At 47.3% G+C, this 15,671-nt stretch overlaps 1 protein-coding gene across 1 annotated transcript in view; it reads right to left on the bottom strand.

Moving 5' to 3' along the window:
• The window catches only part of LOC138580135 (rap1 GTPase-activating protein 1-like), a 713,312-nt gene that overhangs the window by 311,386 nt on the left and 386,255 nt on the right, over window positions 1-15,671 (bottom strand). The window contains exons 4-5 of the mRNA XM_069650446.1: window positions 15,299-15,334; window positions 14,114-14,161 (exon numbers count right to left, since the gene is read on the bottom strand). Coding sequence (XP_069506547.1) covers window positions 14,114-14,161; window positions 15,299-15,334 — 84 coding nt within the window. The remainder of the gene's footprint in view (window positions 1-14,113; window positions 14,162-15,298; window positions 15,335-15,671) is intronic.

The raw sequence follows: 15,671 nt of genomic DNA, 5'->3' as shown, positions 1-15,671 counted from the left end.
TGTTTTGAAACTTTGAAAGAAAGTTGCAGGTGTACGGCTAACAGACCCCCCTACTTTCATGTTATATTGAGTTTAGTGTGTAAGGGTCAGTTTAAAGTCTTCATGAATGGCAGTACTATTGCTTTAAGTTTCCGGGTCAGCCCGGGAGACTAAAAGCAAAAGTACCAGCTTTATGAATACTACGCTGCCGGCCGGGAAGCAGCGTAGTATTTATAATTACTGGTTCTTTCCTTTTAAGTTTCTGGGTGAGCCTGGGAAAATTAAACATTGATTACCGCAAATAATTAATACTACGCTGCCAGCTGCAATTCTATATTCATGAAATCAGAGAACCCGAATTCATGAATACAGAATTGCAGCAGGCAGGGATATGTGGAATAATAATGTAAAGGCAGCACTCAACAGAAGCATTTCCTCCAGCTGCAGCCTGCCAGCATTCTCTGCTCTCCGGCATCAATAAGCAAAGGCTCCCAGCAGGGGGCTTTAGCTTGATTAGTGCTGCGGGAGCAATGCTTAACACGAACAGAGGAGGCTGCCTCATTTTACAAAATGGATGGCCCCTAGTGCTAAAAAATACAGACTTTGAGGCTCATTACACACTCATTTTACATAGGAAGTTTTTGAAAAATATTTATGGCCCATCTTTTTAAACCATAACATTTTTGAGTGATCTATCCCTTTAAAATAGAGGTGCATCCAGAGGGGCACACACCCCAGTAAGAGTACTAGAGCAAAAAACCTCAGGTGAAAAGTGGATGTGAAAGGTTAGAAATGACAGAAGACAAGACCGGAATAGGATCTTTCAGGCTATGACATTTTCGGGAGATGCAGTTTAGCAGAGTCTGGTTAGCACCTTACAAACAGCAAGCAAACACAAGGGTTGACCGCCTTGGATAGGGGTGCCTGGTGTGTGACTTCACAGCAAAAGGATGCCAGAATAATTATAAGGAATAACAGGATTATTGGCGGAATGTGTAGGATAGGTTTACGCTGCTTGCTTCAGTGACAATGGTCCTAGAAGGGACCCACAGCAGGTAAAACTAGTTGCACACAAATAGGCAAGAAGGACTCTGCAATTGCCTTTTGGCAGTGTGAGGGGTCAGGGACTATCCGTGCCTACTGCGGGATATCACCACTGCAGGCTTCCGGAACAGCAGTCCCAGCAACGGCTTTGAGGAACAATGGTGGACAGAGCATAATTTGTCTTTCAAAGGGCAGAGAGTAACAAGGCTAGAGTAGCAAAGAATCGATGAACTGCATGAATGCAGATAATATCGGCTGCATACACGGAGGATCGAGATGACCTGCTGTTGTTGAGGAATGGTGGGCTAATAGCCAGTAGCAGGAGCAGCAATGGGTCACAGTTAAGGAGAAGGGGACAATTAAGGAAGGTAGTACTAGAAGGAATAAGGGTGGAAGATTGAAACACCACTGCAAGGGTGGTGCAACACTAAACGGACATCCAGATGAGCACAGATGGCTGCATACTACTGCATGGGTAAGGTGTCCCGCTGCACCCCCGTCCCTTTTGCAGGAGGAATGTGATGCAAGCAGCCTTAAGAAAAATTAACATAACATACCTTGCGGGAGGGCAGTGGATGCCAGTAGCCGTAATTGTGGAATTGCTTCCTTCTGGGAAATGTATTAGTGATGTTTCTTTTCTTTACAAAAGAGTGTATTAGTAGGTTTCTTTTTTCTTTGCTTACAGTGTAAATAATGCATGCCATGTTTGCTGTAATGCCGAATAGGGATTATAATTCTTTTTGATTACTTCCAGCAGATGCAAAGGTTGGCCATTTGAGTCCCCTGCAGTTCGAGGGTGTCAATATTAGTTTAAAGTGAACAAGAAAGGTTTGGCTCAGGGTCTCAAGGATGCAATGAGCCTCCCTACTGCACGCTGGTAAAAACATCTGAGAATGGGCATGGCTTTGGATGTTTTAGTGATCCATCTGTGGAGTGATGTGATAGCACTGTCAGGTGTGAAGGCATCATGAAGCAAGACACAGACAACAGATTCAAAGTTCGACATAAACTGGTTCATTAAATCAAATGTCAGGATGGTTGAAGGCCTAACTTGCCCTATGCTAAGGTGGGATTTTACTACCTGAATAAAACTAAGGAAAGTCTGAGTCAGAGAGTTCAACTTAAATGTCTGTGTCCAAAACCTATCCTTGCTCTCACCCTCACAACTAAAGCTAAAAAATGTGTAGGGATGTCAACAATAAGAAAATGGTGATCAAACAAAGTTCCAAGCTTCTTCCAGCTCTTAGCTTCCTTTCAGCACCCCTTCCCCAAGTTCCAGAAAGTGCCACAAATGTCTCGAAATTACCTTTCTCAAGTTCACAGAGTTCCACAAATCATTGGGGTTCCCTTCCCCAAGTTTAAGGCATCACAGTTCCACACAATCCTCAGGGTTCCCTTTCCAATGTTCAAGGCAACACAGTTCCAAAGAAAAAGTTCTTGAGGGCTCCGTCCTCAAGACGGCATTGCAGTTCATTCAGCCTCAGGTTTCCCTTTCCCAAGACTCCAACTTATCAATTTATACTTCGTTTCAATCATTCAATGTACAACAAAACACAGGCTCATCTTGACACTCCTTCTGGATTGCATTAACAGTTCACTTAAAGTGCTCCTTCTTGGCTTGTTTCACAATGTCTTTGACTTTCACAATTAAGGGCTCACTGGTCTAGGCGCAGTTGTCATACCACATGGTCCACCCATCACAGGTCGCGCAACCGGGAACCCTAGGCTCTTCAGCCCACACATGTCGTTCTGTATTTGCCCCTTCACATTCACTTAGCTTCTCCTTATCAGTCTTTTGGCTTTATGTGCAGGTTTGTGGCTTCTCCTGGTGGTTCTATGTCAATTCATCGCAGGATGTTTTTTCTCAGGGTTTTTACAGCGGATTTTTCAACGAAAAATCTCATTGAATTTTTTATTTTGGGTGGGGTACCCCCCCCAAGCCCGCCATCCACTTTTATTTTTTATATGATCCTGAACACCCACACCCCAAATATATATTATTCCAACCCCCCTAAAAATTAGATGAGTTTTTTTCATCAAAACATTTGCGGTAAAAAACCCAGCGAAAAAACATACTGCGATGAAAGGACGTTATAACCTCCTGGTTAGCCTCATGGCTTCGCCACAATGTGTCACACATCCTATGCCAGTCTCTGGCCTTGCTACACTGTATTCATTCATCAAGCTGACTTTGTGGTGGTCTGATTTATTCCCCACCTTTCTGTGCTCTTTCACACTTGCTCTCTTATTTCGTATGTTCGTTTTCAAATGGGCCCTTTCACTTTTTAACTTTCATCAGCTCGTAGCTTTGCCCACAGAGATCCACAGATGCAGAAGAGAAGTACAAAATGAGGATAGCATAGGATGAGCGCAGAGGTGCTCGGGAACACTGCTTTGAGGAGGGTGACAAAGTAATAGTACGCCAGATTCAACGGAGGAAGGAAGAGTCCCAATTTTTGCACCTTGTCCCCTCATAGTCACAAGAGTAAAAGGCACCATGGTCATAACAGCAGATGTTGAAGGACGAGAGATAACACGAAATGTGTTGCACTTCAAATAATAACGTGGTTATGTGACATCCTGGGGAGCTCTGTGGGCGACCCCGATGACACAAGGGTCCGGGAAAACTCAGATGACTCATACTTGTGTACAGGCGTGCCTACAAACACTTGTGTACAGGCGCATTATAAATGCCATACCATATCATACTTGGGGGATGGGGAAGCCTCAGATGACGAAGGCATGGAAGCACTAGGTGCATCCCCTCACTGTAGTCGCAAGCCGGCTAAGGAAGGCTGCCCCGTCAGAGCAAAGACTAAACTCAGGCGACTCAATGAAGAAATGGGATAACAATCGACTATGTATTTAAAAAGGGGAAGGTTGTCATGCTCAGGTTGATCCACAGGGCTGTGTGGAAGGAAGGGCTAAAGTGGGGGTGGTATACGGAAAGTAGAGGGGAGTAACTGGAGGCCTGGGGAAGGAAGGCAGTTGAAATAAAGTTGGAGTTGAGGTCAGTTATTAGTGCCTCCGTTCATTGCTGCGTGAGTGGCGCAATACACAGCATCACTGTGGTGGCACAGGAGAGGGAGCATACTCTCCAGCACTGCTTGCCTTTTAACAACCACCCATCAACTAGTGTTACTTTGAGAATATTCAACCTTGTCCCACAGTGTACCACTACTTCAAACCACTCCAATGTGACATCCGCTGACATCTTTGTATACCATCACAGTTTATGTGTTTCTACAACTACTTTGTACTTCTGAATTATCAGGACACTGCAACCTCTTCAGGTAGGCAAGGCACTCTTCCCTTCAATGACTTTCAAAAAGGGGGCAGCCTCTTTGCCTCTTCCGTCTAACTACCACATGAATAACCTGCTTCTGCCCACAAGACTTTCTTCCTCTCAGCTTCAGCAGTCTATAGCATTACAGGTTAACTTCTGAATATTCTTTACAAGCACCCCGCTTTAATCATACCTTTTCTGCTCCAGTAATTACCCAGATGCTGAAGTGCTACTCTTTCAGCTTCCGGTAACACTGCCACACTGGGCTACTAGACTATTGAAAACTTTTACAGAGACAGTAGATAGCTCTTAACAAGATTGGTTTCACTATGGAAAGGGTGCACCTTTTGGCTTGGGTACTGCTTGTTCTTCTCTTCAGAATTGTGTACTCTTAACTCCTTGGACAAATAATGTCAATTCTGAATACAATCAGTCTTCAAAGTGAAAACAGAATTAGAGACACACAAACACTCTTTAAGGTAGATTTGTAACCTTAAAGTGATGAATAGAATTGTACTTCGGTATAGCGTTAAAGGGGACAACTTCAGACTTCCTTCTAGAAACACAATTGGTCACATGTGACCTTCCTTTGATGCAGGTTTTACTTGGTAATACTTGCAACTCGTATACAATGTCAGTGTTAGATACTCCTTAATCCGAAAAGAGTCCAACAATGGATATAATGGCTCTTCACTTCTCACATGCACATTACAACTTTTGGGGAAAAAAGTGTGAGTACTACAATTAAATTGTTAACAGACAGTTTAAAGATATCGAACAGATTTTACTCGCTTTAAACGTTATGCAAGTTACTTCGGAGCTGGCTACAGTTACTGATAAGGCTTGTTGAGTGAATCTGACCGCCGTGCTTCACTCACCGGCTACAGGGACACCGCGGTTGCAGGTTACTCTGCTTCGCGGTATTCCTCGACCACTGCTACTACTTCTGGTTCACTTGGGACCAACACCGTTCTCCAGCAAGGGTGCCTCCGATCCGCCCACCTTAATCGAGAGTTCCTTTTATTCCTGAGCCCCTTCGGCTTGCCTTCTGCTTTTGACCTTGGGCTCCTGCACGGTAACGGCTCTGCAATCACAGCAACTCGGCTCATATGGGGAGAACTTCACTTTGAGCTTGTCTTCCTCTGCGCAGCCTCTACAATACAGGTTTTGGAAACACAGGACCCTCTCTGTAATTGCAGGTGAAATCTGCTATCACCACGTTCCAGCGTCCCTTCTGTGCTCCCACTTCCTCGTGGCTTGCCAACCTCGTGCTTCCCTTCTGCTACTACTGCCAGACTTCCAACTCCTGCTCCAGCTTCTTCTCCTGCTTTCCTGCTGAGTCCGTTAATCCCTCACAGGTTTGTTAATAGACTTCAGGTGTGAGCCAATAGCTTTAAATGTCTGACTCTGCAATGGCTACTAGGCTTAATTCCCTAACCACTACTTGTATATGCCTCGTCAGCCCTCTTCCTTGTCTCAGTTCCTTTAGGATTCTGTGATATCTAGTTCTTTGCAACAAAGTTAGGTTTTTCAACTTCTTGATTCTTTATAATAATAGATTTAATTCCCTTAACATTTTTAAAAGAGGGGCTGTGGGTTTTAACCTTTACAGAGGAAGATGGTTTAGAGAAGAAAACCTTTCCGCAATCCTTTGTATTGCAACCTTGGGATTGAGGAGGGCAATTAGTTTTAAATACCAAAAAGGGTCTTTCTCTTAGTATAGTGTGCTTTGATGTTACAACCTTAGGGGTCACAGCCTTAAAGTGTATGAGGTTGGGAGACATTAAAATGACATTAAGCCATAACCTCTTTTGGCATAGTAGTATGAATCTCCCCTTCAGAGGAAAAATACTGTGTCTTATCCTACGGAATCTCCTTGCTACCCTGGGCCATGTCTCCACCCAGGTGATCCTCCCACAGTACACCACCCCCAGGGTTAGCATCAGGAAGCATCCGCCCTCTCCTGGCCACCTGGGAGGAGACTTTAGGCAGGATTTTAGCTAGGGCTCTGCAGGACTATTCAAAGGTGTTTTTTGAGGAACTCCTACAAGGAGTCTGTGCATAAATATAGAGTGATGAGTATCTATCTGCACAGCTGAGGTGTTGGGGCATTGGGGGTCAGAGGGGCACCCCCAAATTGTGGCAGTGTTACTAGGTAATCCTAGTTGAGGAGGAATTATGCTGCGGATGGAAGCTGCAGGCGTTGCATACTGGCTGCAGAAGCCAGGGTGGGCGATACAGGCACTTCACCCTTAAGGACAGTTGGAGACCTCAACAACTGCATTGGCCTGGGTTTCAGTCCAGAGAGTGGTATGGGAGTTATCAGATAAGATTACCAGAGGCAGGTTCTTAACCCAAAGGACTCGACCGGAAGTGACATGTTCACCTGGAAGCAATTTATAACTGAAGTGATGGATTCAGCTGTTGTAAAGCGCGGGAATAGCACAGGGCCATACGTCGGTTATGCTTAGGGCCTGGTTCACTAGGGGCCGTGCATTGCTGGGATCGCCTGTAAGTTGACTCTTAATAAAGTGACCTGTTATTATTCCAATATAAACGACTGTTTGTATGTTATTTAAGGTAACGACTCAAGGGGCCTTATTAGGGGCTAGCCCCGCTATGCCTCTTGCTGGACAATCCATGTCATTTTCTGTGTGGCTACGCATTCCACATCTGAAACACTCTCTTTGGTCCTCAAAATCTCTTTTACCTTCATTTTCCCTTCTTTCTTGACTGCTCCTTGTTTCATTGCTTGCTGTTCTCCATTTTACTTCGTTTAATAGTAAAGTTTCTGTTTCATCGCTTTGTTTTCATTCTTTTTATCGGTAGTGTGCTCTATCCACACTGTGTGCTATTGTTAGTACTTTGTCTAATGTGGGATGCTTGCCTTGCACATTTTATTTCTGCATCCAACTACCAGGGAGTCTCTCAATACTACTTCTAGGGTGGTCCTGAAGTGGTAGTCCTTTGCTAGCTCTCTCAGGGCAGTGAGATAGTGGTCTATTGGTTAATTGTGGCCTTGTTTTCTCTCATAGTGGTGCAGTCTCTGTCTCAATACATTGCCTCTGCTTTCAAATCTTTGTGTTAGTCTCCTCAATTCTTCTTCATACAGACTTCTATGTGTGGGCCGTCCCCTTCTTATTCCACAGGCAATGTTTGGAATATTCGTTGTCCTTCCATTCCAAGCGCATTTACAAGCACTGCCACTTTCCTTTTTTCTCTGGTCTCTTGGAGACCTGATGCCTCCATGTATAATTTAAAGCTACGAAGCCATTGCTGCCACTGTACATTTGGCCTACCTGTGCTCAGTAGGAATTTTGGAGGCGCTGCTATAATCGTCGCAATCTTCTTGTTGCTAGATGTTGTCCTTTTATTTCTCTTGCTCCTTTTGCCTTTTGTTTTGTAGTCCTTGCTTCCTCTTTTTTAGCCTTTAATAGATCCCATCCTCGCAACCATTATGCATACATGCCAACCCTCCAGATTTAGAAGGGAGACTCCTGATTTTTCAATCAAAAATAGCACTACTTTTTTACTGTCTCCCTCCTAAAATAATTATAACCCCAATGTAATCCTATGGGAAAATTAAAATCTCTCAATTTCTTTGGTGAAATCTCCCATGGGTCAAGAAAGTTGCCATGTCTGATTGCTGCAATTGTACGCCTTTAACTAAATGACTCCAGCAGGAAGCTTGTGATATGTGTACTTTTTTAGTTACGTGAACTCCCAAAAATGTACATCCAAACAGAGCTTTTCATAGGATTCCTCTTCTCTCACGCCTCTCTGTGCGTCGCGCTGTTTCCGCACTTCCCTTTCCGGTTCCTTCATCGTGCTTTTGTCACGTTGCAGCGTGTCACACCCACACCATACGCAACACCCCTCTCGCCTGCTATCATCATGAAAGGGATGGGAGGGAACAGGTAACCCCTGCAAGGTGTGTTACCTGGGCGACCGCAAAAGCAAGGTTGCCATTACGTTGAGCCCCTGTGGTGTTTGCGCTTAATGCACGTTGCTCACTATTCTTAGAGAGGCACAACACCACCCTACTGATGAGGTCCAACCAGACCGAAACACGTGTCTGGGGTTGCTGTTGGTACTTGTGTTCAGGGGAGAATTGCCTAGCATTTCGGTGCTGGACTGCCCCGGGGCAAGACAAAGACCGATATGTTTAGGATATTTTTCCTCTGTGAAAGATAGTGAGCTAAAGACTCTGGGTAAGTCTCTCGTAACCAGGACTAATGTCTGGCAGAGGGACTAACAGGACACCCCCCTTGTTAATTTCCAGCTGGGGAGCAGACAAAGGAGCTTTCGCTTGTGCCCGGAACTGCCTGCCTTCCGGCAGGGTGAGCCCTTTATTAATAGTGCGCCTCACGTTGCCGCGCAATCGGGACGTAAGGCGTATCCAACATTGCTCCTTTTTTCCAACCAAACACAACGAAACACAAACACATAACCACACCAAATAACATCAAACTTTCCTGTGCAAATCTAGTCTGTCACAGTTCCACGCTCTCCACCTTGTCATTTCACCACTCATAGTCTCTTAGCCTGCCTGGAGCCATCGGGGCTGCCCTTAGGTCATACCTGATGGGCCTGTGCCGGAAAGCTGTCTCAGGACTAGGTCCCCCCTCTGGTTCACCTTCATCTTCTAGATACGCCCCCTCAGATCCTTCTGATTGCTCCTCGGGCTGTCCACTTGGTGTTGCTTCTCCCTCGCCCCGTCGATTCGAAGCGTCTGGTGGCAGCTCTGCCTCCACCTGGGACTGTCTGTCTCCATCAGTCCACATTTGCTGGGGGACCATCTTGAACCAAGAAGCATTCCTGGTGATCGTCTGATGCCCTCCTGCCGCTGTCACCATCATTCTGTCTGTTCGGTTCACTATCCAGGGTGCGCAGTCATACCGTGTTTCCAGCTTGGACTTTGTAGGGTATCGCAGCACCAATACATGATCGCCGACTTTGTATTCGTTTGCTGCAACTCTCCTTCATTGGGTGCGGTCGCTGTCGAAAGGGTCTACTCCAGTGCTCGGCTGGTGTGGTATGGTTGAGTTTACTAACGTCCCGTACATGCGGTCCACCGGGGGTATTTTCGTGGAGCTCTGGGGCTTCACCTAGTAGTTCCGTAGGAATCTGTATAGATCAACTCTCCAGGGGCTTTTTTAAACCCTGGATATGCGTAACACTTTGTTGATTATCCGCACGAATCTCTACACGTCGCTATTCGCCTGTGGCCACTGGGGCGTGATGTGGTGATTTTTGATGTGAAAATCGTCCAGGTATTTCCTGAGCTCCGTCCCCTGGAATGCTAGTCCATTGTCGCTCCTGATGCATCTTGGCAGGCCATGTGTTCGAACATCTTCTCGAGCGCAGGTATTACGGTCTCTGCTGCTGTCGAGGATATGATCTCCACTTCTGGGTATCGTGAGTGGTTGTCAATGGCCACCAGCAGGTATGTTCCTTCCTGCACTGTGCAGAAGTCGACGCTGATGGCGTCCCACCTTGATGATCCACGCTCTGCCGACTGTATAGGCTCAGGGTTTGGAGGTGCCCCCTTGATTTGGCAAGGGTGGCAGGATGTAATGACTTGCTCTACCTTGATGTCAATGTCAGGAAATCACACCCAGTGTCGTATTCTAGCCTTTGTCCTGACCATTCCCTGGTGGCCTTTGTGTGCCAGCGCCACAATTCTGTCCTTCAGGCTGCTGGGGTTAACTATGGAGGTTCCCCTCAGGATCAGCCCTTCGCTGGTGAAGGACAATTCCTGTCGTACTGGGAATATGCCAGTAAGGAAGTCTCTGGCCGCTGGCGTGCGGTTATGTATGTGGCGGAGGAATGATTTCCAATCACCCAATATGATAGTGTTCTTCACTATGTTGTAGCAAGGGTCATTGTGCGTGGCCTCCACAATGTCTTTGATGCCGAACGCCTTGGGCTTCATTGTGTGTATGATTTGGCATATGTGCTCCTCCGTTTCCTCTGCTTCACTCACTTCCCCCAAGGTTGCAGCCCTCGGGTGCCTGGATAGGAAATCCGCTGGATTGTCCGTGCCCGCTTGGTACGCCAACTCAAACTCATACTGTGGAAGGTGGAGCAGCCACTTCCCAATTCTGGCCACAGGGTGTGCTGATGACCCTGTGAAATTCGGGATGAGTGGCTTGTGATCTGTGTAGCCCTGAATTTCCGTCCATAGGGGTAGATGTGGAAATGGCAGCAGCCCAAGTGCACCGCTATGGCCTCCTTTTCGATGTGCGAGTATCGCTGTTCGGTGGGCGTGAGGGCTCCGGAGGCATATGCAATGGGCTTTGTTTCGCCTGTCTGTGATAGTTGAACCGGGATGGCCCCAAGGCCAACTGGGCTAGCATCAAAATATAGCTCAGTCACCAACGTTTGGTCGTAATATGGCATTGTTGTTTCCGATGACAGAGACGCCTTGATTCGCTCAAATGCCTCCTGGCATTCAGAGCTCCAGTTCCATTTGGTGTCCGATCTGGTGAGCTCCATGAGAGGCCCGGACATTGTTGCCAGGTAGGGGATGAACCTACCGCAATAGGTTGCCATCCCCAAGAAACTGCGTAACTCTGTGGGTGTTGTCAGAGGGGAGGCCTCCTTTATGTCTTCCAGCTTTTGTGGGTCGGCTGACACCCCCTCACTGTTGAAAACTTACCTGAAGAATATTATCTCTTCTTTCAGGAACTCGCATTTGTCCCGGTGGATGGTTAGGCCTGCCGTCTCCAGCCTGCTGATCACCATCTCGAGGCGACGCATGTGTTCCTGCCTGTCGCTGCGTGGATAAGGATGTCATCACAGACATTCAGCAACCCTGGGATTCCCTGGATGGCCTGCTGGAACACCTCTGCCACTGAGGAGATGCCGAAACTCAATCTCTTGTACCACCACAGACCCAGGTGGGTGGAGAAGGTTGTGCTGCACCTTGAGTAATGGTGCAGTTTCAGCTAATGGTATCCAGCGTTGAAGTCGATTTTTGAGAAAACTTTTGACCCTGTGAGGACCGTAATTATCTCATCTAGCGTGGGGATGATGTGTCGATCCCTTCTGAATGCTACATTTGGTAAGTGCATGTCAAGGCAAATCCTTACTTTCCCCGGTTGCTTCAGTTTCTTTGTCACCACCATAGGTGAAACCCACGTTGATCCTGTGACTTGTTCAATAATGCCAGCCTTTTCGAGTTTGTGTAACTTCTTTGTTACCAGGTCTATCATATGAAATGGGGTTCTACTGTGGCGTACTGGCCAGGGCTGTACCGCCTGGTCGATGTGAAGCTTTATGAGTTTTCCTTTCAAACATCTGATGCGTTGAGGATGCCCGGGTGCTTCTCTAGGAGGTCGGAGACGTCCATTGAGTCTGTGATGTCGCAGATAACCCGGATCAGTCCTAGTTCTTCCGCTGCATCCCCACTAAGCAGGCATTCCATTGATTTGATGAATGTCTCGCCTCTGCTTAGTACCGTTCTGAAGTGTCCTTCCACTGGTAGTGGCGTCTTGCTTCCGTAGGCGAACAGGAGTGTTTCAGTTGACTTGAGGTCAGGTCGAGGACACAGTGTCCGGAACATTGTCGATGGCATGACATTTAATGATGCTCTGGTGTCTATCGTCATGAGTGTTTCTTGACCCTGTATGGACACAAGGCATTGGTGTCTTCTCTGTCTTTTCCTCGGCTCTGTGCTTCTGTTATTAAGTACTGAGATCAGATAGCCCTTGCTCCTTCTCCCAGTCCCCACACCCGTCACTGTGTCGCCATTGTCATCTCCGGATTCATCGGTCGATGAGTTGTTGCGGTTGTGGACGTTGAGGCTGCCCTGAGGATCTGCAGACACGTGGGTCCTTCCGGCCACATGCCCCACACGTGGTTCCCTATGCTGGGCAGTTTCTCCTTCCATGGCATGCTCCACCGCACCATCCGCACTCAGTAGGCCCCGGGATTCTCGGTTGCCACCGTGGTGAATTGTTCGCCTCATTGTACTCTTCCCTTGGTGCTTGGTGGTTGGCGATCTGTGCTATCTCTGTTGTCATTGGAGCCAGTTGGAGCTTCTTTAGCGTGGTGCCCATGTGTGCCACCCTCGCGTGGGACAGCTCTCTTTGGCGTCCATATTCAAGGATCCTGGTTAGGGTGATGCCCTTTTCACCCAACACCATTCCGCGCAGTTTCTCAGAGTGCATACTGTTGATGATCTGGCACTTTATTTCCTTTTCGATGTTGTTGAATTCACACAAGAGTGCTAGTTTGTAAGCGTCCAGTGTTTCATCCTCCATCTGTACTGTGGTGCAGAAATTGAAGGTTTCGCAGTCCGATTCAACTGTGGCATGAAATGTGCTGTAAAGGCGTCTTTGGCCAGTTGGTATATGTCTGCACCATCGTCAATGACCAGCGTGGTAAAAATGCATAGGACGTCGTCACCCACGTTGAGCAGAAGGTGTGACCTCATCTTCCTGGGCGTTGTAATGTCCTTGCAGTCCATTGCTATCTCAAACTTTTGGATCAACAGCATCCAGCAGGGCCCCACTGATGATGGATCGGTCTAGGAGTCGAAAGGCCCCAACGCAGTATGAGGTCGAGGAGAAGGCGCCGGCGGCGTCAGTGATGCGGCTATCCTTGCCGGTGTAATGGGTATGGGTGTGGAAAGTCCAGCTGTTCTCGTGCTGTATTCAGCCCTGTATCTATGCGGGCAGCGATGGATTCCTCCTCACCTTTGTCTGCCGGTCAGTTGGTGTGGCACAGATGATTTACCAGCTTCTAGGTATTTCCCTGGGTGGTGCAGTGGCTCCCTCTGTGCTGCTTGGCAATGAAGCAAGAAGAGATAAAAAATAATGTCCCCAGTGGCATCCACTGTGTTGCTGGGTTCTTTTTGTAGATGCGTGCATTTTTGGGAAAAACTAAAATGTATTCATTTATATATTTATATATTTTGGTGGGGGATGGTACCCCCACCGTGTCTCCGAAAATGTGCCTGTGTCGTGGACATGTGGGCTGACTTACAGCCTGTAATCAGCTGTGCGTGTGTTCAGCTCCCTCATCTCGTCGCCAGTGTTGTATTCCTCCCTGCCGGTGCAGCCGGCGCAGGGAGAGATGATCAGGGCCTGCATCGTTGGCCCAGCTGGGGAGCAGACAAAGGACACAACACGCTTGCTTTCGCTCGTGCCCGGAACTGCCTGCCTTCCGGCAGGGCAGCCCCTTTATTAATAGTGCACCTCATGTCACCGCACATGCGGGACGTGAGGGGTATCTAACAGCTACCTCTGGCACCGCCCACGTGCTAATGTTGAGTTTTGTGCACTATTTTGTGCACTGGGACAGGAAATTATGAAAGCACATCTGTTCTTTGTAAGTGCAGCCTTATGCATTTTGGACTTTTGGATTTAATTTGCGTTTGCTCAAAGCACATGCAAGTTGAATATGTACTTTGAGAACCCTTCACACGGTGTCTTCTTCAAGTCTATCTATGGCCGAGAGTAAATATGAGATAGAATTCAGTGAGGCCATTTTTTAGCCGGTATAAAATTAATTATGGGTTCTTACACAAAGACACTATGATGAAAGGATGAAAACATATTAGTGAGGGTTCCAAGGATTGCTGCCATAAGTATAAAAGCAGGAAGTGGATGAAAAATGATGAAAGGTATGGTGTGAGAGATGGGGAAAATGTGGCAACGGTGTAGACAGCAAAGATGAGGAGTGAAGGAATCAGAACAGCAACCTCGTCTTGCTGTGTTGCTTCTCTAGATTGCACTCACAGACACACACACAGACACACACACACTAATGATGTGTTATCCTATAAAGGTCACTGACCTTGAGAGGAGAAGGGAGGGAACATCTCTGCTCATCAAGACGACTCCCCTGTCAAAAAGAAAGCACAAGTGACAACTTGTATTTGAAGTCAGCGAACAGAACAAGAACCTCTTGCCAAGGCACTCAGCATCTTGGGGAACTTTGTATGCTTGCAGCTCGTGAGCTGGAGATGGGTTTCTGCCACCACGGCAGTGCATGGTCACTCGTTCTCACATGAGGGACTCGTCTTGGACATGGGGGCACTGCGATGTAAAGAGACACTTCCGGGTCACTTGCTGTATGTCCTAAGTAGAGAATTGGACAGCAATGAAGGCCACCTTAAATGATGGCCTCGGTATAAGCAGATCAGTGGACCCTCAAGGGCTACTGACCACTGTCCTGGGATCCCAAAGGCATTGATAAATACCTCAATTGGACTGACCCAAGTCAACCATTTAAGGTGTACTTCCGGGACCACTGCAAGGCCTGGCCTAGGACCCAGGAGATAGTGACGGGATATCAGAGGGTCTCCATTTGAAAGGATTCTTCTGCGACATTGTAACCACTGCAGGCACTGGCCAAATCATCGGACATAATCACTGGTGCAAAGAGCCACCATCAGACCGCTGACCATGTAGCGGCCCACTCGGTTGCTGGAGATGGTCACCCTTTAAGAGACTGTGGAGTTTAAGATATAGGGTACTTTCATCATTCAGGAAGCCACTGTTACTGAGTTGTTGTTGAAAGGCACTGCTGTCTATATGCCAGCCACATGCACCACTGCCATTGAGTGATGCTCCAAAGAACACACTCTGCTAGCTAAGTGACAGGCAGGATATCAACGTGCACTACCACTGGATTAGCGGTGCACAGCATTACCATGACATCACAGAGTCAATGGCACAGAGAACTACGCTAGCACCATTGGGCCAGCAGCACAATGCTCAGTCGATGGGCCATCAATGTTTGGCACTACCATTAAGACACTGAACCAGCAGCACACCGCACTACCACTGAACCACAAAGGCAGCAGTACTCAATACTACAATTAAAACAAGGACACAGAGGCCCACTGGACTACCTATGGGCTCATGGGACACCCGCATTAACAGACCAGCTTACGGTTCATACTACACCACAGCGCCAATATGCACCGTACTGGATTTTTACCCACAAAGAGCTGTGGGTGCGCTGCGTAGGACCCACCTGCATCTTCTCGATCATCTCAAAGAGGTCAACGGGCTGTAAAAAAGAGAAAAAAACAAGAGTTTCAGCAGTGAAGACCATTCCAACTTTTGGTTAGAGGTCCAGAGCCCCACATAAACACAAACCACCACTGTAATTCAGCACTAATGTGAAGATGTGTAACAAGAGTATAACGTGCAGGGTCATAGTAATAAGTGTTTCACCTACATTAGACAAACAGTGCTAGGGCGGCATAGGGAGTTTGTCCCACTACTGCCTGCGATGTCCCTGATATGTGATTTCACATACAAAAATCGAAATTGACGTCCACCATGGACTGCTAGGTTCCATGTCTCTGCTTATGGCAACCTCAAAAACTCCCCTTGGTTCTATG

This window comes from Ambystoma mexicanum, chromosome 3p (genome assembly GCF_040938575.1).
Source record: "Ambystoma mexicanum isolate Mex_15411 chromosome 3p, UKY_AmexF1_1, whole genome shotgun sequence".
Lineage (NCBI taxonomy): Eukaryota > Metazoa > Chordata > Amphibia > Caudata > Ambystomatidae > Ambystoma > Ambystoma mexicanum.
The sequence above is the reverse complement of the archived record's forward strand: the minus strand, read 5'-3'. Positions and strand labels throughout refer to the sequence as shown.